The sequence below is a fragment of the Magallana gigas genome, chromosome 10 (assembly GCF_963853765.1).
Source record: "Magallana gigas chromosome 10, xbMagGiga1.1, whole genome shotgun sequence".
In the NCBI taxonomy this organism is placed as follows: Eukaryota; Metazoa; Mollusca; class Bivalvia; order Ostreida; family Ostreidae; genus Magallana; species Magallana gigas.
Window position 1 is genome coordinate 31,657,825 of NC_088862.1, and position 26,825 is coordinate 31,684,649.

The 26,825-nt window shown below is 34.8% G+C and overlaps 1 protein-coding gene and 1 long non-coding RNA gene across 2 annotated transcripts; both read left to right on the forward strand.

The window, feature by feature from the left end:
- Positions 1-19,943: 19,943 nt before the first annotated feature.
- On the forward strand, positions 19,944-22,425 carry LOC109617680 (uncharacterized). The gene is made up of 3 exons (XR_010710232.1): positions 19,944-20,252; positions 21,131-21,182; positions 21,816-22,425. It is a non-coding gene; the product is annotated as an uncharacterized lncRNA (long non-coding RNA).
- Positions 22,426-23,606: 1,181 nt separating this feature from the next.
- LOC136272014 (uncharacterized) lies at positions 23,607-26,493 on the forward strand. Its single transcript, XM_066072679.1, has 5 exons — positions 23,607-23,614; positions 23,872-23,966; positions 24,402-25,433; positions 25,799-26,060; positions 26,148-26,493. Exons 1-5 carry the CDS (start codon positions 23,607-23,609, stop codon positions 26,491-26,493), a joined length of 1,743 nt encoding a protein of 580 aa, XP_065928751.1.
- The last annotated feature ends 332 nt before the right edge of the window (positions 26,494-26,825 follow it).

The following is a 26,825-nucleotide window of genomic DNA, read 5'->3' on the forward strand; positions in this document are numbered from 1 at the left end:
GTCTACCCAAAAACTTTTCCGGTCTGCGCATTGTGTGTACCATTATACATCTGAAATATTGTAATGTTTACTTGTAAACTTTTTGAGAAAACGAACGACGCGTGATTTTAGTTTAACATTGAAACTCCCATAGACAATTTTTCATAGGCTCATAAAACCGGAAGTACTCAATATATTTTATTGAAACTTGAATTGTCTCTTCAATACTTCTATCTGAACAATGTCTAGGCGTCTTATAAAATTTCTAAGGTTTTTTGAATTTTTTTTCTTTTTCATCCCCCCTTATCTCAAGTTTGAGCCCTAATATCTCAAAATCAGTGAGAGATAGAGAAATGGCTACGCTAATGATTTTGTACATCAAGACAAGATGCATCTAATTCTTAAATTTGAATGCTTTAACTATAAAAACAATAAAGATATTGTGCTTCAATGAAATTTTAGTATTTTCGTTGTCAAAACCGGAAGTGCCGGAACCGGAGGTCCAAAACCTTACATACGCGTGTCATTTAAAATTGCTATAAGAGTATTGCATTGTTGTTTTAATATGTCTTTCCGTTTTCAAAAAATCGCTGACGAAACTTTGTCGAGAATAATAAAAAATAACTAGAACTTTTTTTGTCTTCAACAAAAAGTAAGGGCTTTTCGACAGCCCCTTGAGCCCTTTTTAATTAAATGTTCAAAAAAAATTATTCTCTAATTAATTTCCAATGTGTTCTAAACGCCTTGGTATTCCCGGTTGCTTAGATAAGAACTTATGGGTAGTGCAATGTGAAAAGAAAGATAACTCCAGAATTTTACAAGAAGCTACACTTCTCATTTCCAGAGGAATATTTTCAAAAAATCATATTGAAGTAAGTATTCATTCCTCGGACACAAAACCTGGTATGCCTATAGTATTTTTGCTCTACATTTTTACAGCAAAGCAAGATAACTCTTACTAAAAAACCTTTTGAAATTTAAAGAAGTGATGATCTTTGGGCCTTCAAAACCCCTATAAGGAGTCAAAAAGTGGCCCCTCGGACCATAATTTTAAGATTGTACTCTTTATTTTAAACAATAAACTGAAAAGATTTTTAAAATCAAAAGAGAATTAAAAAAGTTACAGCTAAAGGGTTGTTTTGTACGTTGACCCCTGCAGATCCCTAATTTCCTCGAATTGTCTACCCAAAAACTTTTCCGGTCTGCGCATTGCGTGTATTATTATACATCTGAAATATTGTAATGTTGACTTGTAAACTTTTTGAGAAAACGAACGACGCGTGATTTTAGTTTAACATTGAAACTCCCATAGACAATTTTTCATAGGCTCATAAAACCGGAAGTACTCAATATTTTTTATTCAAACTTGGAATATATGTTAAATAGTTATATCTGAACAATGCTTAGGCGTCTTATAAAATTTCTAAGGTCTTTTGAATTTTTTTTCTTTTTATCCCCCCTTTTCTCAAGTTTGAGCCTTAATATCTTAAAAATGATAAGAGATAGAGAAATGGCTACGCTTATGATTTTGTTCAACTTGACAAGATGCATCTAATTCTTAAATTTGAATGCTCTAACTCAAAAAATAATGAAGATATTATGTTTGATTGAGTTTTTAGTATTTTCCTTGTCAAAACCGGAAGTACCGGAACCGGAAGTCCAAAACCTTACATACGCGTGTCACTCAGAGATGCTGTAAGACTATTGTATAATTGTTTCAAAATTCTTACGCGTTTTCAAAAAATCGCTGACGGAAATTCTGTCGAGCATAAGAATAATAATAAGAAACAGAAGAATAACAATAGGTCTTTTCGACCGAAAGTCGAAAAGCCCTAATAAAACAGAACAAAAACAATAGGTCTTTTCGACCGAAAGTCGAAAAGCCCTAATAAGAAACAGAAGAATAACAATAGGTCTTTTCGACCGAAAGTCGAAAAGCCCTAATAAGAAACATCAGAATAACAATAGGTCTTTTCGACCGAAAGTCGAAAAGCCCTAACTAGAACTTTTTTTGTCTTCAACAAAAAGTAAGGGCTTTTCGACAGCCCCATTATCCCTTTTTAATTAAATGTTAAAAAAAAAATTATTCTTTAATTAATTTTGAATGTGTTCTAAACGCCTTGGTATTCCCGGTTGCTTAGATAAGAACTTATGAGTAGTGCAATGTGAAAAGAAAGATAACTCCAGAATTTTACAAGAAGCTACACTTCTAATTTCCAGAGGAATATTTTCAAAAAATCATATTGGAGTAAGTATTCCTTCCTCGGACACAAAACTTGGTATGCCTCTAGTATTTTTGCTCTACATTCGTACAGCAAAGCGAGATAACACTTATTAAAAAACATTTTGAAATTTAAAAAATGTGATGATCTTTGGGCCTTCCAAACCCCTATAAGGAGTCAAAAAGTGGCCCCTCGGACCATAATTTTAAGATTGTACTCTTTATTCTGAAAAATAAATTGAAAAAAATTTTAAAATCAAAAGAGAAATAAAAAAGTTACAGCTAAAGGGCTGTTTTGTACGTTGGCCCCTGCAGATCCCTAATTTTCTCGAATTGTCTACCCAAAAACTTTTCCGGTCTGCGCATTGTGTGTACCATTATACATCTGAAATATTGTAATGTTTACTTGTAAACTTTTTGAGAAAACGAACGACGCGTGATTTTAGTTTAACATTGAAACTCCCATAGACAATTTTTCATAGGCTCATAAAACCGGAAGTACTCAATATATTTTATTGAAACTTGAATTGTCTCTTCAATACTTCTATCTGAACAATGTCTAGGCGTCTTATAAAATTTCTAAGGTTTTTTGAATTTTTTTTCTTTTTCATCCCCCCTTATCTCAAGTTTGAGCCCTAATATCTCAAAATCAGTGAGAGATAGAGAAATGGCTACGCTAATGATTTTGTACATCAAGACAAGATGCATCTAATTTTTAAATTTGAATGCTTTAACTATAAAAACAATAAAGATATTGTGCTTCAATGAAATTTTAGTATTTTCGTTGTCAAAACCGGAAGTGCCGGAACCGGAGGTCCAAAACCTTACATACGCGTGTCATTTAAAATTGCTATAAGAGTATTGCATTGTTGTTTTAATATGTCTTTCCGTTTTCAAAAAATCGCTGACGAAACTTTGTCGAGAATAATAAAAAATAACTAGAACTTTTTTTGTCTTCAACAAAAAGTAAGGGCTTTTCGACAGCCCCTTGAGCCCTTTTTAATTAAATGTTCAAAAAAAATTATTCTCTAATTAATTTCCAATGTGTTCTAAACGCCTTGGTATTCCCGGTTGCTTAGATAAGAACTTATGGGTAGTGCAATGTGAAAAGAAAGATAACTCCAGAATTTTACAAGAAGCTACACTTCTCATTTCCAGAGGAATATTTTCAAAAAATCATATTGAAGTAAGTATTCATTCCTCGGACACAAAACCTGGTATGCCTATAGTATTTTTGCTCTACATTTTTACAGCAAAGCAAGATAACTCTTACTAAAAAACCTTTTGAAATTTAAAGAAGTGATGATCTTTGGGCCTTCAAAACCCCTATAAGGAGTCAAAAAGTGGCCCCTCGGACCATAATTTTAAGATTGTACTCTTTATTTTAAACAATAAACTGAAAAGATTTTTAAAATCAAAAGAGAATTAAAAAAGTTACAGCTAAAGGGTTGTTTTGTACGTTGACCCCTGCAGATCCCTAATTTCCTCGAATTGTCTACCCAAAAACTTTTCCGGTCTGCGCATTGCGTGTATTATTATACATCTGAAATATTGTAATGTTGACTTGTAAACTTTTTGAGAAAACGAACGACGCGTGATTTTAGTTTAACATTGAAACTCCCATAGACAATTTTTCATAGGCTCATAAAACCGGAAGTACTCAATATTTTTTATTCAAACTTGGAATATATGTTAAATAGTTATATCTGAACAATGCTTAGGCGTCTTATAAAATTTCTAAGGTCTTTTGAATTTTTTTTCTTTTTATCCCCCCTTTTCTCAAGTTTGAGCCTTAATATCTTAAAAATGATAAGAGATAGAGAAATGGCTACGCTTATGATTTTGTTCAACTTGACAAGATGCATCTAATTCTTAAATTTGAATGCTCTAACTCAAAAAATAATGAAGATATTATGTTTGATTGAGTTTTTAGTATTTTCCTTGTCAAAACCGGAAGTACCGGAACCGGAAGTCCAAAACCTTACATACGCGTGTCACTCAGAGATGCTGTAAGACTATTGTATAATTGTTTCAAAATTCTTACGCGTTTTCAAAAAATCGCTGACGGAAATTCTGTCGAGCATAAGAATAATAATAAGAAACAGAAGAATAACAATAGGTCTTTTCGACCGAAAGTCGAAAAGCCCTAATAAAACAGAACAAAAACAATAGGTCTTTTCGACCGAAAGTCGAAAAGCCCTAATAAGAAACAGAAGAATAACAATAGGTCTTTTCGACCGAAAGTCGAAAAGCCCTAATAAGAAACATCAGAATAACAATAGGTCTTTTCGACCGAAAGTCGAAAAGCCCTAACTAGAACTTTTTTTGTCTTCAACAAAAAGTAAGGGCTTTTCGACAGCCCCATTATCCCTTTTTAATTAAATGTTAAAAAAAAAATTATTCTTTAATTAATTTTGAATGTGTTCTAAACGCCTTGGTATTCCCGGTTGCTTAGATAAGAACTTATGAGTAGTGCAATGTGAAAAGAAAGATAACTCCAGAATTTTACAAGAAGCTACACTTCTAATTTCCAGAGGAATATTTTCAAAAAATCATATTGGAGTAAGTATTCCTTCCTCGGACACAAAACTTGGTATGCCTCTAGTATTTTTGCTCTACATTCGTACAGCAAAGCGAGATAACACTTATTAAAAAACATTTTGAAATTTAAAAAATGTGATGATCTTTGGGCCTTCCAAACCCCTATAAGGAGTCAAAAAGTGGCCCCTCAGACCATGATTTTAAGATTGTACTCTTTATTTTAAACAATAAACTGAAAAGATTTTTAAAATCAAAAGAGAATTTAAAAAGTTACAGCTAAAGGGCTGTTTTGTACGTTGACCCCTGCAGATCCCTAATTTCCTCGAATTGTCTACGCAAAAGCTTGTCCGGTCTGTGCATTGTGTCGTATCATTATACATTAAAAATATTGTATTGTTAACTTGTAAACTTTTTGAGAAAACGAACGACGCGTGATTTTAGTTTAACATTGAAACTCCCATAGACAATTTTTCACAGGCTCATAAAACCGGAGGTACTCAATATATTTTATTGAAACTTGGAATATATGTTAAATAGTTCTACCTGAACAATATTTAGGCGTCTTATAAAATATCTATGGGTTTGTTAAAAAAAATTCTTTTTCATCCCCCCTTTTTTCAAGTTTGAGCCCTAATATCTCAAAAACGGTAAGAGATAGAGAAATGGCTACGCTTGTGATTTTGTACATCAAGATAAGATGCATCTAATTCTTAAATTTGAATGCTCTAACTCAAAAAATAAAAAAAAATATTGTGCTTCAATGAATTTTAGTATTTTCCCTTTCAAAACCGGAAGTGCCTGAACCGGAAGTCCAAAACCTTACATACGCGTGTCACTCAGAGATGCTGTAAGACTATTGTATAATTGTTTCAAAATTCTTTCGCGTTTTCAAAAAATCGCTGACGGAAATTCTGTCGAGCATAAGAATAACTAGAACTTTTTTTGTCTTCAACAAAAAGTAAGGGCTTTTCGACAGCCCCATTATCCCTTTTTAATTAAATGTTCAAAAAAAAATTATTCTCTAATTTATTTCCAAGTGTTCTAAACGCCTTGGTATCCCCAGTTGCTTAGATAGGAACTTACGAGTAGTACAATGTGAAAAGAAAGATAACTCCAGAACTTTACAGGTAGCTACACTTCTAATTTCCAGAGGAATATTTTCAAAAAATCATACTGAAGTAAGTATTCATTCCTCGGACACAAAACTTAGTATGCCTGTAGTATTTATGCTCTACATTCTTACAGCAAAGCGAGATGACTTTTCTTTAAAAAAAATTTGAAATCTAAACAAGTAATGATCTTTGGGCCTTCCAAACCCCTATAAGGAGTCAAAAAGTGGCCTCTCGGACCATAATTTTAAGATTGTACTTTTTATTCTGAGCAATAAATTGAAAAGATTTTTAAAATCAAAAGAGAAATAAAAAAGTTACAGCTAAAGGGCTGTTTTGTACGTTGGCCCCTGCAGATCCCTAATTTTCTCGAATTGTCTACCCAAAAACTTTTTCGGTCTGCGCATTGTGTGTAACATTATACATCTGAAATATTGTAATGTTTACTTGTAAACTTTTTGAGAAAACGAACGACGCGTGATTTTAGTTTAACATTGAAACTCCCATAGACAATATTTCATAGGCTCATAAAACCGGAAGTACTCAATATATTTTATTGAAACTTGAAATGTATCTTGAATACTTCTATCTGAACAATGTCTAGGCGTCCTATAAAATTTCTAAGGTTTTTTGAATTTTTTTTCTTTTTCATCCCCCCTTATCTCAAGTTTGAGCCCTAATATTTCAAAAACAGTAAGAGATAGAGAAATGGCTACGCTTATGATTTTGTACATCAAGACAAGATGCATCTAATTCTTAAATTTGAATGCTCTAACTATAAAAACAATAAAGATATTGTGCTTCAATGAAATTTTAGTATTTTCCTTGTAAAACCGGAAGTGCCGGAACTGGAAGTCCAAACCCTTACATACGCGTGCCATTTTAAATTGCTATAAGTGTATTGCATTGTTGTTTTAATATGTCTTTCCGTTTCAAAAAAATCGCTGACGAAACTTTGTCGAGAATAATAAAAAATAACTAGAACTTTTTTTGTCTTCAACAAAAAGTAAGGGCTTTTCGACAGCCCCATTATCCCCTTTTAATTAAATGTTCAAAAAATTTATTCTCTAATTTATTTCCAAGTGTTCTAAACGCCTTGGTATCCCCAGTTGCTTAGATAGGAACTTATGAGTAGTGCAATGTGAAAAGAAAGATAACTCCAGAACTTTACAGGTAGCTACACTTCTTATTCCCAGAGGAATATTTTCAAAAAATCATATTGAAGTAAGTATTCCTTCCTCGGACACAAAACTTGGTATGCCTATATTATTTATGCTCTACATTCTTACAACAAAGCGAGATAACTCTTACCTAAAAAAATTTTTTAATTTAAACAAGTGATGATCTTTGGGCCTTCCAAACCCCTAGAAGGAGTCAAAAAGTGGACCCTCGGACCATAAATTTAAGATTGTACTCTTTATTTTGAACAATAAACTGAAAAGATTTTTAAAATCAAAAGAGAAATAAAAAAGTTACAGCTAAAGGGCTGTTTTGAACGTTGGCCCCTGCAGATCCCTTATTCTTTCGAATTGTGTACCCAAAAACTTTTCCGGTCTGCGCATTTGTTGTGTCATTATCCCAAAAAGATATTGTAATAATTACTCATAAACTTTTTGAGAAAACGAATCACGCGTGATTTTAGTTTAACATTGAAACTCCCATAGACATTTTTTCATAAGCTCATAAAACCGGAAGTACTCAATATTTTGTATTCAAACTTGGAATATATGTTAAATAGTGCTATCTGAACAATGCTTAGGCGTCTTATAAAATTTCTATGGTTTAAAAAAAAAAAAATCTTTTTCACCCCCCTTTTCTCAAGTTCGAGCTTTAATATCTCAAATATGGTAAGAGATAGGGGAATGACTACGCCTACGATTTTGTATAACTGGACAAGATGCATCTAATTCTTAAATTTGAATGCTCTAACTTAAAACATAATAAAGATATTACGTTTCAATGAATTCTTAGTATTTTCCTTGTCAAAACCGGAAGTGTCAGAACTGGAAGTCAAAAACCTTACATACGCGTGTCATCAAGAATTGCTATAAGACTATTGAATTATTGTTTAAATATTTCTTTCCGTTTTCAAAAAATAGCTGACGGAAATTCTGTCGAGAATATAGAATAATAATAATAAAACATCAGAATAACAATAGGTCTTTTCGACCGAAAGTCGAAAAGCCCTAATAAAACAGAACAAAAACAATAGGTCTTTTCGACCGAAAGTCGAAAAGCCCTAATAATAAGAAACAGAAGAATAACAATAGGTCTTTTCGACCGAAAGTCGAAAAGCCCTAATAAAACAGAACAAAAACAATAGGTCTTTTCGACCGAAAGTCGAAAAGCCCTAATAAAACAGAACAAAAACAATAGGTCTTTTCGACCGAAAGTCGAAAAGCCCTAATAATAAAACAGAACAAAAACAATAGGTCTTTTCGACCGAAAGTCGAAAAGCCCTAATAAAAAAAGACAAAAACAATAGGTCTTTTCGACCGAAAGTCGAAAAGCCCTAACTAGAACTTTTTTTGTCTTCAACAAAAAGTAAGGGCTTTTCGACATCCCATTTACCCCTTTTTTTGAATGTAAAAAAAAATTCATCTCTTATCTATTTCCAAAATTTCTGAACGCCTTGGTATAACGAGTTGCATAGATAGAGTTCAATGAGTAGAGCAATGTCATAAGAAAGATAACTCCAGAACTTTACAAGTACCTACACTTCTAATTTTCAGAAGAATATTTACAAAAAAATCATTTTAAAGTAAGTATTCATTCCTGGGACACATAACTTGGTATGCCTACAGTATTTATGCTCTGCATTCTAAGAGCAAAGCGAAATAACTCTTTCTAAAAAAATTTGAAATTTATACAAAATGTTGTGATCTTTAGGCCTTTCAAACCCCTATAAGGAGTCAAAAAGTGGCCCCTCGGACCACAATTTTTAAATTTATCTTTTTGTTTTTAATAATAAACTGAAAAGATTTTAAAATCGGACAAAAAAAAAAGTTATAGCTAAAGGTCTGTTTTAAACGTTAGCCCCTGCAGACCCCTTATTTTTTCGAATTGTCTACCCATAAACTTTTCCGGTCTGCGGACTGTGTGTGTCATTATATAGATGGAATATTGTAATACTAACTTATAAACTTTTTGAGAAAACGAATGACGTGTGATTTTTGTTTAACATTGAAACTCCCATAGACGATTTTCATTGACCTATAAAACCGGAAGTAGTCAACTTATTTTTACGAAACTCAGAATGTAAGTTAATTTTTTCCATCTTAATAATATTCAGGCCTCACGTAAACTTTTAAACGTCATTTGAATTTTTTTGTTTTTTTATCCCCCCTTTTCTAAATTTGTTGGCTTTGTATTTCAAAAACGGTAAGATATAGATACTTGTCAACGCTTATAATTTTGTTAGGCAAGACAAGCTACATCTAATTCTAAAATTTGAACGTTCAAACTTAAAAAAAAACAACAAAATATTGCGTTTTCTTTAATTTTTATAATTGTCCTTCTAGGTTCCGGAAGTACCGGAACCGGAAGTCCAAAACCTTACATTCCATAGATTGAAAGGTTTGCTGTATAACTCTTTCATAATTGAATCGATATATTTGACAGCTTTTAAAAAATCGCTGTCAGAAAACTGTCGAGTATAATAATAAAAAAAGACGAAAACAATAGGTCTTTTCGACCGAAAGTCGAAAAGTCCTAAAGAAAGACAATAACAATAGGTCTTTTCGACCGAAAGTCGAAAAGCCCTAATAAAACAGAACAAAAACAATAGGTCTTTTCGACCGAAAGTCGAAAAGCCCTAATAAAAAACAGAAGAATAACAATAGGTCTTTTCGACCGAAAGTCGAAAAGCCCTAATAACTAGAACTTTTTTTGTCTTCAACAAAAAGTAAGGGCTTTTCGACAGCCCCATTATCCCTTTTCAATTAAATGTTCAAAAAAAACTATTCTCTAATTTATTTCAAAGTGTTCTTAACGCCTTGGTATCCCTAGTTGCTTAGATAGGAACTTATGAGTAGTGCAGTGTGAAAAGAAAGATAACTCCAGAATTTAACAAGTATCTACACTTGTAATTTTCAGAGGGATATTTTCAAAAAATCATATTGAAGTAAGTATTCCTTCCTCGGACACAAAACTTGGTATGCCTATAGTATTCATGCTCTACATTCTTACAACAAAGAGAGATAACTCTTACTAAAAAACATTTTGAAATTTAAACAAGTAATGATCTTTGGGCCTTCCAAACCCCTATAAGGAGTCAAAAAGTGGCCCCTCGGACCATAATTTTAAGATTGTACTCTTTATTCTGAACAATAAATTGAAAAGATTTTTAAAATCAAAAGAGAAATAAAAAAGTTACAGTTAAAGGGCTGTTTTGTACGTTGGCCCCTGCAGATCCCTAATTTTCTCGAATTGTCTACCCAAAAACTTTTCCGGTCTGCGCATTGTGTGTACCATTATACATCTGAAATATTGTAATGTTTACTTGTAAACTTTTTGAGAAAACGAACGACGCGTGATTCTAGTTTAACATTGAAACTCCCATAGACAATTTTTCATAGGCTCATAAAACCGGAAGTACTCAATATATTTTATTGAAACTTGAAATGTATCTTGAATACTTCTATTTGAACAATGTCTAGGCGTCTTATAAAATTTCTATGGTTTTTTGAATTTTTTTTCTTTTTCATCCCCCCTTATCTCAAGTTTGAGCCCTAATATCTCAAAAACAGTAAGAGATAGAGAAATGGCTACGGTTATGATTTTGTACATCTAGACAAGATGCATCTAATTCTTAAATTTGAATGCTCTAACTATAAAAACAATAAAGATATTGTGCTTCAATGAAATTTTAGTATTTTCCTTGTCAAAACCGGAAGTGCCGGAACCGGAAGTCCAAAACCTTACATACGCGTGCCATTTAAAATTGCTATTAGTGTATTGCATTGTTGTTTTAATATGTCTTTCCGTTTTCAAAAAATCGCTGACGAAACTTTGTCGAGAATAATAAAAAACTAGAACTTTTTTTGTCTTCAACAAAAAGTAAGGGCTTTTCGACAGCCCCATTTTCCCTTTTTGATTAAATGTTCAAAAAAAATTATTCTCTAATTTATTTATTTATTTCCAAGTGTTCTAAACGCCTTGGTATCCCCAGTTGCTTAGATAGGAACTTATGAGTAGTGCAATGTGAAAAGAAAGATAACTTCAGAATTTTACAGGTAGCTACACTTCTAATTTCCAGAGGAATATTTTCAAAAAATCATATTGAAGTAAGTATTTATTCCTGGGACACAAAACTTGGTATGCGTATAGTAGTTATGCTCTTCATTCTTACAGCAAAGCGAGATAACTCTTACTAAAAAAAAGAATTCGAAATTTAAAAAAGTGATGACATTTAGGCCTTCCAAACCCCTATAAGGAGTCAAAAAGTGGCCCCTCGGACCATAATTTTAAGATTGTGCTCTTTATTCTTAACAATAAACTGAAAAGATTTTTAAGATCGGAGGAAAAATAAAAGATTTACAGCTAGAGGGCTGTTTTGCACGTTGGCCCTTGCAGATCCCTAATTTTCTCGAATTGTCTACCCAAAAACTTTTCCGGTCTGCGCATTGTGCGTATCATTATAAATCTGAAATATTGTAATGTTAACTTGTAAACTTTTTGAGAAAACGAACGACGCGTGATTTTAGTTTAACATTGAAACTCCCATAGACAATTTTTCATAGGCTCATAAAACCGGAAGTACTGAATATATTTTATTTAAACTTGGTATATATCTTGAATTCTTCTATTTAAACAATGTCTCGGCATCTTATAAAATTCCTACGGTTTTTAAAAAAAAATTCTGTTTCATCCCCCCTTATCTCAAGTTTGAGCCCTAATATCTCAAAAACGGTAAGAGATAGAGAAATGCCTACGCTTATGATTTTGTACATCATGACAAGATACATCTAATTCTTAAACTTGTATGCTCTAACTATAAATATAATAAAGATATTGTGCATCAATGAATTTTTATTATTTTCCTTGTCAAAACCGAAAGTGCCGGAACCGGAAGTCCAAAACCTTACATACGCGTGTCACTCAGAGATGCTGTAAGACTATTGTATAATTGTTTCAAAATTATTTCGCGTTTTCAAAAATTCGCTGACGGAAATTCTGTCGAGCATAAGAATAATAACTAGAACTTTTTTTGTCTTCAACAAAAAGTAAGGGCTTTTCGACAGCCCCATTATCCCTTTTTAATTAAATGTTCAAACAAAATTTATCCTCTAATTTATTTCCAAAAGTTCTAAACGCCTTGGTATCCCCAGTTGCTTAGATAGGAACTTACGAGTAGTGCAATGTGAAAAGAAAGATAACTCCAGAATTTTACAGGTAGCTACACTTCTAATTTCCAAAGGAATGTTTTCAAAAAATCATATCGAAGGAAGTATGAATTCCACGGACACAAAACTTGGTATGCCTATAGTATCTATGCTCTACATTCTTACAGCAAAGCGAGATAACTCTTACTTAAAGACATTTTGAAATTTAAACAGATGATGATCTTTGGGCCTTCCTTACCCCTATAAGGAGTCAACAAGTGGCCCCTCGGACCATAATTTTAAAATTATACTCTTCATTTTGAACAATAAACTGAAAAGGTTTTTAAAATCGGAAAAGAAATAAAAAAGTTACAGCTAAAGGGCTGTTTTGTACGTTGGCCCTTGCAGATCCGTAATTTTTTTGAATTGTGTACCCAAAAACTTTTCCGGTCTGCGCATTGTGTGTATCATTATACATCTGAAATATTGTAATGTTAACTTGTAAACCTTTTGAGAAAACGAACGACGCGTGATTTTAGTTTAACATTGAAACTCCCATAGACAATTTTTCAAAGGCTCATAAAACCGGAAGTACTGAATATATTTTATTCAAACTTGGTATATATCTTGAATACTTCTATCTGAACAATGTCTCGGCATCTTATAAAATTTCTAAGGTTTTTTTTTAAAAAAAATTTGTTTCATCCCCCCCTTATCTCAAGTTTGAGCCCTAATATCTCAAAAACGGTAAGAGATAGAGAAATGGCTACGCTTATGATTTTGTACATCATGACAAGATACATCTAATTCTTATACTTGAATGCTTTAACTATAAATATAATAAAGATATTGTGCATCAATGAATTTTTAGTATTTTCCTTGTCAAAACCGGAAGTGCCGGAACCGGAAGTCCAAAACCTTACATACGCGTGTCACTCATAGATGCTGTAAGACTATTGTATAATTGTTTCAAAATTCTTTCCGGTTTTCAAAATATCGCTGACGGAAATTCTGTCGAGCATAAGAATAATAACTAGAACTTTTTTTGTCTTCAACAAAAAGTAAGGGCTTTTCGACAGCCCCATTATCCCTTTTTAATTAAATGTTCAAAAAAAAATTATTCTCTAATTTATTTCCAAGTGTTCTAAACGCCTTGGTATCCCCAGTTGCTTAGATAGGAACTTACGAGTAGTACAATGTGAAAAGAAAGATGACTCCAGAACTTTACAGGTAGCTACACTTCTAATTTCCAGAGGAATATTTTCAAAAAATCATACTGAAGTAAGTATTTATTCCTCGGACACAAAACTTGGTATGCCTATAGTATTTATGCTCCACATTCTTACAGCAAAGCGAGATAACTCTTCTTAAAATTTTTTTTGAAATCTAAACAAGTAATGATATTTGGGCCTTCCAAACCCCCAAAAGGAGTCAAAAAGTGGCCCCTCGGACCATAATTTTAAGATTGGACTCTTTATTTTGATCAATAAACTGAAAAGATTTTTAAAATCAAAAGAGAAATAAAAAAGTTACAGCTAAAGGGCTGTTTTGTACGTTGGCCCCTGCAGATCCCTAATTTTCTCGAATTGTCTACCCAAAAACTTTTCCGGTCTGCGCATTGTGTGTATCATTATACATCTGAAATATTGTAATGTTAACTTGTAAACTTTTTGAGAAAACGAACGACGCGTGATTTTAGTTTAACATTGAAACTCCCATAGACAATTTTTCATAGGCTCATAAAACCGGAAGTACTCAATATATTTTATTCAAACTTGAAATATATCTTGAATACTTCTATCTAAACAAGGTCTAGGCGTTTTATAAAATTTCTAAGGTTTTTTGAATTTTTTTTCTTTTTCATCCCCCCTTACCTCAAGTTTGAGCCCTAATATCTCAAAAACAGTAAGAGATAGAGAAATGGCTACGCTTATGATTTTGTACATCAAGACAAGATGCATCTAATTCTTAAATTTGAATGCTCTAACTATAAAAACAATAAAGATATTGTGCTTCAATGAAATTTTAGTATTTCCCTTGTCAAAACCATAAGTCCCGGAACCGGAAGTCCAAAACCTTACATACGCGTGCCATTTAAAATTGCTATAACTGTATTGCATTGTTGTTTTAATATGTCTTTCCGTTTTCAAAAAATCGCTGACGAAACTTTGTCGAGAATAATGAAAAATAATAAAACAGAACAAAAACAATAGGTCTTTTCGACCGAAAGTCGAAAAGCCCTAATAAAACAGAACAAAAACAATAGGTCTTTTCGACCGAAAGTCGAAAAGCCCTAATAAGAAACAGAAGAATAACAATAGGTCTTTTCGACCGAAAGTCGAAAAGCCCTAATAAGAAACAGAAGAATAACAATAGGTCTTTTCGACCGAAAGTCGAAAAGCCCTAATAAAACAGAACAAAAACAATAGGTCTTTTCGACCGAAAGTCGAAAAGCCCTAACTAGAACTTTTTTTTGTCTTCAACAAAAAGTAAAACAGAACAAAAACAATAGGTCTTTTCGACCGAAAGTCGAAAAGCCCTAAAAAAGACGAAAACAATAGGTCTTTTCGACCAAAAGTCGAAAAGCCCTAATAAAACAGAACGAAAACAATAGGTCTTTTCGACCGAAAGTCGAAAAGCCCTAATTATACATGCAAAACAAATAAATGTGTATGCCCTTGCGATATTGAAAACTATGTGTGACATAGTCAAATGTTTATAAATATCGATGTCACATGATGACGCTTAAGGTCGGTAGCGGGTTTAAAATTTTGCGCCCTCTGCGCAGGTTATTGCGCATTACTGTTGTAAAACGCAAATTTAAAGTAAAATGTTCAATGATACAGGTTATCATGTAACGTTTTTATTTCAGAAAAATCCTTTTAAGTGAAATGAATCGTTAGAATAATTTCAGAAGTATTTTAATTTTTTCGCCGCTTCTTCAAAATCGACGTTATTGTCGTCGGAGTCAATGTCTTAGGATGACGTCAGTTGAGACTCTGACGTAACAATTGACAAAAATTAACGTCGTGCATTTTCTATTACAGCGTCAATAATTAAAATCAAAACTATAATTTGCAAAATAAAAACATTTACGCGACCCTTCTACGTTCTGTGTGAGTGGAAATGTATTTTTTCTTCTAATACAAATAAAATTCAATTTGATTCGTAAACATCCTTTTGTTTTATACAATTCTATAATGTAAAATGGCTGGTACGGCACGTTTATAGGATCAAAATATGAGGACGGATAGCCTAAAAACCATCCGGTCAATTTCGTTTTAATTTGGCAAAATGTTTACTTATACGTTAACCTTCTATCGCTGAAAATTTATAGAAAATCGTATGTTTGTAATTTTTTAAATATGAAATTGAAAATGAAAAACCTCATTTTCCTGTATAATCCTATATAAAATGTCGGTGATGAATCGGACATACGACCAAAATTTGAGCGCGACAAACAGATAAACTATCCGGTCAATTTACTTTATATTTTGCACATAGTTTACTCATAAGTTGACATTTCACTGTAAAAAATTTAAAGGAAATCGTATGTTTGAAACATTCTCCCCCGAGACTCCTTAAACACATGGATCACTTGAGATTATTATTTTGGGAAAATTTGTATGCGAGATTTGATTAATACGACCATCACATTTGTAGCTCGTTTTTGATGACATATTTCTTAGTATTTTAAGCATATGCAACCTTAACAGTGCTGCGAAGAAAATAAATATAATGATACGAGAAGGTTGTAATTTTGCAAGGTACATGAAGCATCAATAAATATATGCAAGTCGTCGTTGTTAACGTCTCAGAGAATAACAATGTGCCGCCTCAATTATGTATTTTGTTTGTGTTAGTAAGAATTGTTTTGGTACGAGTTAATTTTCGGATAGATGACGTTATTCAAGTTTGAGTGTGCCATGCCGCGCACCATGTTTTTTGTTGTTTTCGGATAGTAATCTGGGGAAATAGCAGTGTAAGTACTTGTGCACATGCCAATACACTCTTTTTATATCAAAGAACACTTTGTATAATGCATATATCTCAATTACTTGTCTAACTGTTAAAATTTATGATATCTGAAGGCCTCGTGCAGGACTATGGTGCGCCATTAGTGTCTACGTCGTACATTCATGTTTTATACTTAAACATCATACTAGAGTGTATCTAACTGAATGAGATTATATTGCATGTAAGCATATTTCATAACAAATCATATTGATTGTCTGTTCGATATTTTAAGTGCAGCATATAATTGTCTTGCACAAGAGTCCTGCTTAAATTTGAAAACTATGGAAACTTATTCGTGACATAAAAATTGTCAGTGTGGCTAAGGATGAAACTGTACTATTGTTTTACATATGATTGTTTATTGTTTTGCTTATGATTGTATTATTTTGTATAGCAGTCTTTTACCATTTAGAATAAATTGGTTAACTGACTGTCGTCTTATTTGGCATCCCACGGATCAACAATATTAGTGGCAGTACAGTAAAAGAACTATCCCAACAGATACTGGACTTTGTCAGATACTAGGACAAGATGTCTTCAGATCCAGAGAAAAAAGATTTGGTGTTACCAGAAAGAGAAAGGACACCCACCGAAAAAAGGAAATGAATATTTCCAGGAAATCAAAGGAAGCAAGTTCAAAAAAATCCAAAGACTATGGGATGAGATAAAGGACTTGATACAACATGTCAATTCAGGAAAAATGAAAAGTGTAAACAGTATTGAATCAAGTGAACAAGAACTCTTCGAGAAACATCGTTTGTATACAACTCTTTCCTCTGAGTTTTCTGAATTCCTGTTACGGCACGGAGACATGCAAGAATATGATGCGTTTTCATCAGAAAATTCCCTCAGGAAAGCAGAAGTAGAAAAGACATATGAGTACATCAGTAAATTGAAACAAGATATCATTTACAATATGAGTGTGACCTCCTCAGGAAAGCAAAAATCAGCAACATCTTATTCAAGTTCCGCACTTGCAAGGAAGCAAGCCAAGGTTGAAGCGGCCCGTACAAGACTCAAATTTCTTGACCAGGAGAAAGAATTGATGGATCGTCAGATAAGACTGGAAGAAGAGGAAGCTCGCATAAAGTTAGATTCGTTAAGACGAATAAAGGAGCTTGACATAAAGCTAACACAGCTATCTCATGAAAAGGAACTTGCAGTTGCAGAGGCCGAGGTTGAGGCATTGAGATCGCAGGAGGAAATAGAGGGAGATGACGACTATAGGCTCGCTGACATTCCTCTGCCAGAAGATAACAGGCCTCCTAGTCCACATAGCTGAACTAAGGAATATGTTGAGAAACACTTCAACAACCCAGCGACCTACAATCCAGATGCAGTTCCAACCATCCCACAGACTGCTATTTCTTCTGACTCGGGAGCATCTGAATTCGCAAAATTTCTTCTAAAGAAGGACTTGCTTTTTGCTCGCCTAAGCCCTTTCACCGAGGAACCAGAGGCCTACCTCTCATGGAAGGGGGGCTTTAAACGTGTGATGAATGAACTAAGCGTAGACGCTGCCGAGGAGATAGAACTCTTGATAAAGTGGCTAGGACCAATATCTTTTACTTATGCTACTTATGCTAGATGTATTAAGATCTCTAATGTGAACAATCCAGTGATAGGACTCGAACGACTGTGGGAGAGATTAGATGATCGATATGGATGTCCTGAGTTAATTGAAAAGGCCTTAAAACGAAAACTAGATCGTTTCCCAAAGTTGTCTAACAAAGACTACAAGAAGCTCTACGAGCTTACAGACATTCTTGCGGAAATCCAGAGTATCAAGGAAGATGATCAGTACCATGACCTCTTGGCCTATTATGACACTTCTTCAGGTATCATTCTGATTGTCAGAAAACTACCCCATTCCTTACAAGAGAAGTGGACCTCAAGGGCCGTCCGGTACAAGAAAGAAAGGAAAGAGACATTTCCACCTTTTTGTGAATTCCTTGCATTTATTCAAGAAATGAGTCAAATAAAGAATGACCCAGGCTTCATGTATGGTGTGAACAACAACCAGGAGAAACTGAGCTCAACAGGTACTCAGAACAGGTTAAGGGTACATGTGAAGAAAACTGAAGTCACAAGGAACCAAGTCAAAGGTGACACAGATAGCGAGTTGAATTGTATTCTGCATACGAATTCAAAGCATGCCTTAAGCGAATGTAATGCATTTCGAGCAAAGTCTATGAGAACGGTGTCTGCTTTCGATGCTGTGCTTCAAAAGCACATTTGAAGCGTGGCTGTAAAGTGGATGTTAAGTGTTCTGAGTGTGGGAGCCAATTTCATTGTTCCGCCTTGCACACCTTGAAAAGATTTGTACAGAGCACACAACAGCATGGCGGGGAGGATGATTACAAGAGGACTGTCAACATTGTCAACAAGTGTACAGACGTCTGGGGTTCACACATTGAGGGAAAATCTTGTGCTAAAATCCTACCCATAAATGTGACTCATATAGACTATCCCTCGACAAGCTTCAAGGCTTATATGATACTTGATGAACAGAGCAACAGAACGTTGGTCCGAAGTGAGCTTCTAGACTATTTCGACATACACTCAACCCCAAAAGAGTATACATTATCAAGCTGCTCTGGAAAGTCCCTGATGTCAGGCAGAAGAGCTAATGGTTTTGTTATCCAATCATTGGATAGAAAGAGTGAGATTCGTTTACCCGAAGTCATAGAGTGTCAGGACATTCCCAACAACCGGAATGAGATACCGACTAATGATATCATCAAGCATCACCCTCATCTACGCAGAGTAATGATGGAGCTAAGTCCACTAGACTGCGAAGCTGAAATACTTCTTCTAGTCGGACGAGATGCTATAGATGCACATCATGTCCTGGAACAAGTTCTTGGACCTCCAAACTCCTCTCCTTTTGCCCAAAGACTGACATTAGGATGGCCGATCATTGGGGACATGTGCATTGGAAGGAATCACTCTCCAGATAAAGTGAACTCCTGTAAAAATTACCTCTAGACAGATGGACGTGCTACAGTTTTTCCGCCTTGTCCAAATAAGCTTAAGGTCTCCGAGACTTTAAAGGACTCTGAGAATGCTAAGTGGTTAAAAACCTTTGAATCGGAAGATGGTTTAGCGTCAAATATCTTTGATCGCACGGAAGACGATGATACTATTGGGCTGTCTATTGAGGATAGAGAGTTCATAGCACTGATGGAGAAAGAGCTGCATACAGACGAGGATGGTCATTGGTGTTCACCATTACCATTTCGTTCTCCACGGAAATTCTTACCAAATAACAGAAGTATGGTGGTTCAACGCACTAGATCATTGGAAAGAAGTCTTAAATGAGATCCAGTGAAACGTGAACATTTCTTTGCATTTATGCAAAAACTTCTTGACAATAACCACGCAGAAGTTGCACCTCCTCTTACCCAGGATGAGGAGTGTTGGTACTTACCGGTCTTTGGCATCTACCATCCAAAGAAACCGGGTCAGATTAGATGCGTATTCGATTCATCAGCAACCTATGAAGGAGTGTCCTTGAACAGCGAACTACTCTCCGGCCCTCAACTAACCAACAGCTTGTTAGGTGTTTTCGTACGCTTTAGGAAAGAAAGGATAGGAATAATGGCAGACATACAGAAAATGTTCTATTCCTTCACCGTTAGAGAGGATCATCGAAACTATTTATGATTCCTGTGGTACAGAGATAACAATTTTGAGAAGGACCTCATCGAATACCGCACGCAGGACAGATAAGGCAACACATCGTTTTGATATGCTAATGAAGGGATAATGAGTTATGACGTCATAATAAACGCCCCGCCTCTGTATTACCATATATAGAACATATACCGAAAACAGCAGTTTAAGCATAAAATACGGCTGATTTAATACTTCATAAGCAAAATATAACTACGAATCACTCATGTGTGTTTTTATAAGTTTACAACAATCAGAATATACGAAGAATTTCCATAACGCATCTGTCGTATGGGTGTGAATCTGCGTCCCAAAAGCGCTCGTCAGACGATGTAAACACGTGTAGCTGGTATCCCCGATGATGGCGATCTTTTGATGATTTATCAAGTATGTAGAATAGATATACAGTGTATTTGTAATATACCAGATAGTTCAATAACTATTTTATTGTGATTTTATACTGTTGATGCATTTCTGATCGACTTAATGTGTTGTTTCGTTCAAAACATGAGGTGAGACTGCATTGTTTACATTTAGGCCTATACAATGTACATTGTACATGTAGCTTTATTGCCAGTCCGTTAAATTGTTGATCATTTTCACCAATCAACACGAATGAGTTCATAGTACTTGTACTGACAATATTTAGCTTTACACAGCTGTTTGTTTTTATTTCAATTTGTAAGTAAACAATACAAAGACTTGTGAAAACAGCTGATTTGATTTTCTGAAAATCAGTACAGTACGTGCAGGCTAAAAGATGCTGATTTCATTTTCTGGAAATTGATGAACAGCTGATCAATAACACCTTTCTACTGTGTTCAAAATTCTTCCATGACAGTTCATTTATATTTTTTACACATTCATCCAGTTGATATATTAAGATGTTTATGCACATTAATTCTTAATTAAACTCAGTATATTACTACCATAACACTGCTTGAAATCTTGTCACCTGGGTTCATACTTATGATGCTGTACTATTGGTAATAAAAAAAACCCAAATAATAATAAACAAATGACTGCATGTCTCCATCTGATTTTCTCTAAATGAGGAATCTACATTCATGGTCATATATGGTATTGTTTGTGTAGAATGTGCATATGTAACTTTCAAATAAAATTTGAAGTGTTGGTCATTTTACTCATCCATGCATAATATATGTTGACCTTTCACAAAAATGTTCAAATTACTGTTGACATGTCCTTATATGCATGTAAATTAAATTGTATGACTTTTCATAATTATATTTTGTTATTTGCAGAGTAATTTGAAAAGTGTCACACTGATTTGAAAAAAAAAGGCTGGAAGAAAATGTAAGTAAATAACATACATGTATAAGTTCAATAATTTATCATTGAAATAATGACAAATCTGATTATTCTATGAGACAATTCAATTAGAAAAAGTATTTTCAAGTACGAATGGTTTCATTTAATGTTTTAAAATTATTGATATAAACCTATGTTATTTTTAAATCTACAATTTTGAATATTGCTCATCAACAAATCAACAATACATGGTATGTTTTAATTCACACTGACTGCACCAGCATTATATAATATCAATCAATCAAATCAGTTGTGTGTGTGTGTGTGTGAGAGAGAGAGAGAGAGAGAGAGAGAGAGAGAGAGAGAGAGAGAGAGAGAGAGAGAGAGAGAGAGAGAGGGGTGCATTTTTAAGGTCAGGCCGGGTAAAATAAAGGGGTGCAATTAAACTAATATCATGTAGATATCAGGGGTGAGGATGCGAATAATTTCAAATCGATCAAACTGAAAAGCTGTATTTGAATTTGTGCAAAATTAAATGCACATCTAAACATAATGAAATGTTTATTAAGATAAATAAATTCCATTGACTATCAAATTGTAGAAAATCCTCCATTTCAGTCTTTCAGCCATTTTGATAACAAGTTAAACTTACTGAAATATATATAATTTTCATTTTAGCTGGTACCTGCTTTGTCTTGAGATTTACATAAATGATGTTCTTATTGGTGATCATTTACCCGCACCCTTATCCTGGTGTCATATACAAGATGAAATGATGGAAAGAAAAATCTGAACTTTAGGAACAGGAAGACTGTGTTTTTGAAGAGAGAAGAGGACCAGAACTAAGAAGTCATACAATAAACACATTGACATCATAAAAAGAAATTGCAATTTTGAGTTTGCATGCATATGTCAGTTTTAAATGTTGTCACAGAATCTTTTTCAGCAAGTCCCTTTATCTTCTTGAATTAATAAAACAAATGAACCAAATATAATTGTTTCTATATATATAATTTTGTTTGAGAAGTGGAAAGGGGATGGTATGTAAATGGGCGGGAGGGAGAGTCTCTCACATAGGAGAATTCAGACTTATTTAAATTCAATATATTGATGTGAACCAAAAATGGCTTTTGATCGCCTTGTTGCAGGATTTACACACTTTCTTTCCTTTCTCGGTAATGAGAAATGAGCGTTTAGAATTTATTTTGTGAATGAATAGATATGCTAACCCTTCCCCCTCTCCTTAATCTTAATCATTCTGCATGTGTTGAATAAAAATAAAAGTCAATTTTAATGAGTGTTTAAATAACAAGTGTAATTACGTGTAATACAAAGGTGAATACTGTTGATTGCTTATGGAGGATGGGAAAAGGCCTCATACATGGGCAGATCTACATGAATAGTCCCCGTGGCAAATTCTAATTTAATTCACAATTTACATAGTAAAACACCGTGGTACCTGGCCCATGGCAAACAGAATAAAGTTACCCCTTTTGAACCCCCTCCCCAGAATAATATTAACAGACCCAAGCAGTGCTATAGAATATGCAGTCATTGGGCAAAGGCTGCACATAAATAATGAAAAAAATACTCCATATCTTATTTTTCAATATATAGTATGAGAACAATTTAGTTAGTATATTAATACATGTATCAGGGGCTTCATTTGTCTCTGTTGACATCTAATCCCTCAAATAATTGTGTACAATTAGCTCTTATATATTTTTCTCCCATTACTAAAAAAATATTAAGAAACCAATAACTCCGCGAATGCGGTTAACCAAGAGAACTGATACACAACGGTTTTTTGTTTACATCCATGATACAACAGAGGAAATGCGGACGATTCATCGTAACCATCTTGTCTCTTTTAAAATAAATAAAACAGAAGCACTATGTTTAAATAACCATTTACATAATGTACTGTTGAAACATATCTTAAAATTAATTCGGATAAAGTGATTAAATGACATCGCGCCTATATCAAAAGAGTTATCGCTCAAAGAGTTACCTCCCCTTTTGGGATCACTTGTGCGTTTGAAATGTGTATTGATTTGAGAGGACTTCTAGATTGAGAAATTAAATGCAAAAGTTCAAGTGCAAGACGGTTATAGATATTATTAAACTTGGTATGATTTTCTTCCCTTTTACGAGTTCTTTATACAAACTGATGCTCATTTTTTGAGAGATGAAGGTTTACTTTGTAATTTTAATGAAAATATACAAAAATGCACTATTTTAGGAACAAGTAGCCAGTTTTTAAAGAAATTTACATAACTAGTAAACTTTACAACTGAATGAGCATTGATTTCTATGATGTATGGATAATTTTGAATATGTTGCCATATTACTTACTCTTAAATTTCTTTGCCTTGCCCTTGAACTTTTTGTCTCATTTTAGCATTGACGATTTTTGTCTAAAAGACGCCCACGTGACCCTAAAAAGTCACGTGACCGACAAATTTAGACATGGTCAAGTAAAGGAGACCCATATCTTTACAATAACACCCAAAATAGTTTAGAACTATTCATTATGCAGAAATAAATAGACAAAAGCAAAACGACCTCCTTTTACTGCTGTTTAAAAGCAAAATGTTGCCTTAACTGTCCTGCGCATGCGGGTTCATGTGTTTGGGAACAAACCATCACCATCCATTGCAAACTATGCACTACACAAAACTGCTGAAGTGGCATCATCTTTATATTGAGAGGACGTAAGGAACTTTGTTCATAGGAATTTTTACGTCGATGATGCCCTGACCTCCTTGCCCACCAAAGAAGAAGCAATTGACTTGCTTACCAGAACAAAGGATGCTCTCATGACTCTAGGCAAGATCAGATTACACAAGTTCGGCTCGAATGATGGAGAAGTCATGAAGAACCTACCTTCAGAAGATCTGGCAAAAGACTTAAAGTAAATCAACCTTAATTCAGAAAGCTTACCTGTGCAGCGAAATCTCGGACTCTACTGGGACCTTGAAACGGATTCGTTCATATTCCGCGTTTCCTTGAAGGATACACCTTTTACACGTAGAGGCGTATTGTCAACAGTGAGCAGTTTATACGACCCACTCGGTTTCATAGCCCCAGTAACTATTCAAGGAAAAATCATACTTAGAAATCTGGTGTCAGAGACCACAGACTGGGATGAAATCCTTTCTAATGACTTTAGAGAACAGTGGGAAAAGTGGAAAGATTCCTTGAAGGCATGTGAAGAACGCATGATCTCAGGAACATGAGTCCCGGCATCCCTACAACATGCAGCTAGAGTAGAACTTCACACCTTTTCCGATGCCTCGGAACTAGCCATTCCTGCTGTATCATATGTAAGAGTGGTGTCGAAGGACGGATCAGGACATACGGGATTCGTCCTGGGCAAAGTTAAAGTGGCTCCAAAGCATGGAACGACTATTCCCAGGCTAGAATTATGCTCAGCAGTTTTGGCGGTAGAAGTAGCAGAGTCCATTCAAAGGAATCTAGATCATCCTCTAGACAATTTACAGTTCTACTCCGACAGTAAGGTAGTTTTGGGCTACATAAATAACCAGACAAGACGATTCTGTGTGTATGTGGCAAATCGTGTTCAACGTATTAGGAAATCTACAATACCTGAGCAATGGAAATACGTGCCAACGCACAAGAACCCTGCTGACTTGGCAACACGTCCCATCCTAGCAGACAACTTGAAGGACAGCTTATGGTATTCTGGACCACAAGGATTCCTTGATGAGGGCTACCTACTTATCGATAATTCTTATCCTTTGGTGAACCCAGTCAAAGACAAGGAACTTCGTCCCACACAAGATCCTTGCCTCTTGAAAACCAGTATATCAACAGACCCTACAGGTTTAGGATCTCATCGTTTTCAAAGATTTTCTAATTGGGGAAGCTTAATTAGAGCCATTGCTTTCTTGATACTACATATCAGAAACAGAAGTGGGAAAATGAATCAGTATAGAAATGACATTCGGGTCAAGACGGTTGAATTGTATGAGGAAGTGACAACCATGATTATTCGTACAGTGCAGAGAGACATGTATGCTAAGGAGATTTCTCATTTAGAACAAGGACGAATCATGGCAGGGACCACTATTGGCTCATTGGACCCATATTTGGATGACAAAAACATTTTACGTGTTGGTGGAAGAATTAGGAACTCCTGTATTGAAGTAACACAGAAACACCCAATTCTTATTCCTGGGAATCATCATATCGCCAAATTTCTCATTAGCTACTATCACGAACAGGTCAACCACCAAGGGCGTCATTTCACAGTTGGAGCAGTTCGACAGGCTGGTTATTGGATAACCGGAGCAAAGAGACTCATATCATCTCTCATATTTAGATGTGTGCAGTGCCGCAAACTGAGGGGACCTCTCGAACATCAAAAAATGTCTGACTTACCAAAGGACAGATAAGAACCTGGTCCACCATTTACAAATGTCGGGTTGGATGTGTTCGGCCCCTGGAACATTGTCACGCGAAGAACTAGAGGAGGGAGTGCCCAGTCAAAAAGATGGGCAGTGCTGTTCTCATGTCTCACCACAAGGGCAGTCCACATTGAGTTGATAGCGGAAATGTCATAAATGCACTGCGCAGATTCATATCAATCAGAGGCGAAGCCAAACTGTATAGGTCTGATCGTGGAACCAATTTTGTAGGAGCCACAGAAGACCTCGGAATCCAGGCCATAAATGTTGAAGACCGACAAATAAAGGACTACCTCCTCAAGACAGGAGGTACATGGATATTTAACTCCCCTTGTTCCTCCCACATGGGAGGGGCATGGGAACGTATGATCGGCTCTGCGAGAAGAATACTGGACTCTATGCTCTCCAAAATACATGAAGGAAATCTTACTCATGATGTGCTTGCAACCTTCATGGCTGAAGTATCGGCTATTATTAACAACAGACCATTGGTGTCAGTTTCAACAGATGCTGCAACGCCCTTTATTCTGACTCCAGCAACATTACTCACACAGTAGACACCGGACGCATGTGTTGCAAGGAACCTAGGAGAGTTTACAGATAAAGATCTCTACAAGTCCGAGTGGAAACGTGTACAAGCGCTCTCTGATCGATTTTGGAACAGATGGAAGGGAGAATACTTGTCTACCCTGCAGAACAGACGGAAGTGGACGGACGCTCGCCCGAATTTGAAAGAAGGAGACGTGGTGCTGCTCAGAGACAAATCCGTGCACAGAAATCAATGGCCGTTAGCGGTGATCGAAGAAATCCTACCAAGCTCAGACGAAGTTGTTCGCAAGGTTATTTTACGCCTGGTGAGAGATGGTAGAACTGTTACTTACACCCGTCCAGTAAATGAGTTGATTTTACTTGTCAACGTGCCTTAGCGAACTATTGTTATGATTATCTTGGTGATTGATGCATAGTTATTTTAGTGTGTCTGTTTGATATCAGGCGGGGAGTGTGCCGCCTCAATTATGTATTTTGTTTGTGTTAGTAAGAATTGTTTTGGTACGAGTTAATTTTCGGATAGATGACGTCATTCAAGTTTGAGTATGCCATGCCGCGCACCATGTTTTTTGTTGTTTTCGGATGGTTATCTGGGGAAATAACAGTGTAAATACTTGTGCACATGCCAATACACTCTTTTTATATCAAAGAACACTTTGTATAATGCATATATCTCAATTACTTGTCTAACTGTTAAAATTTATGATAT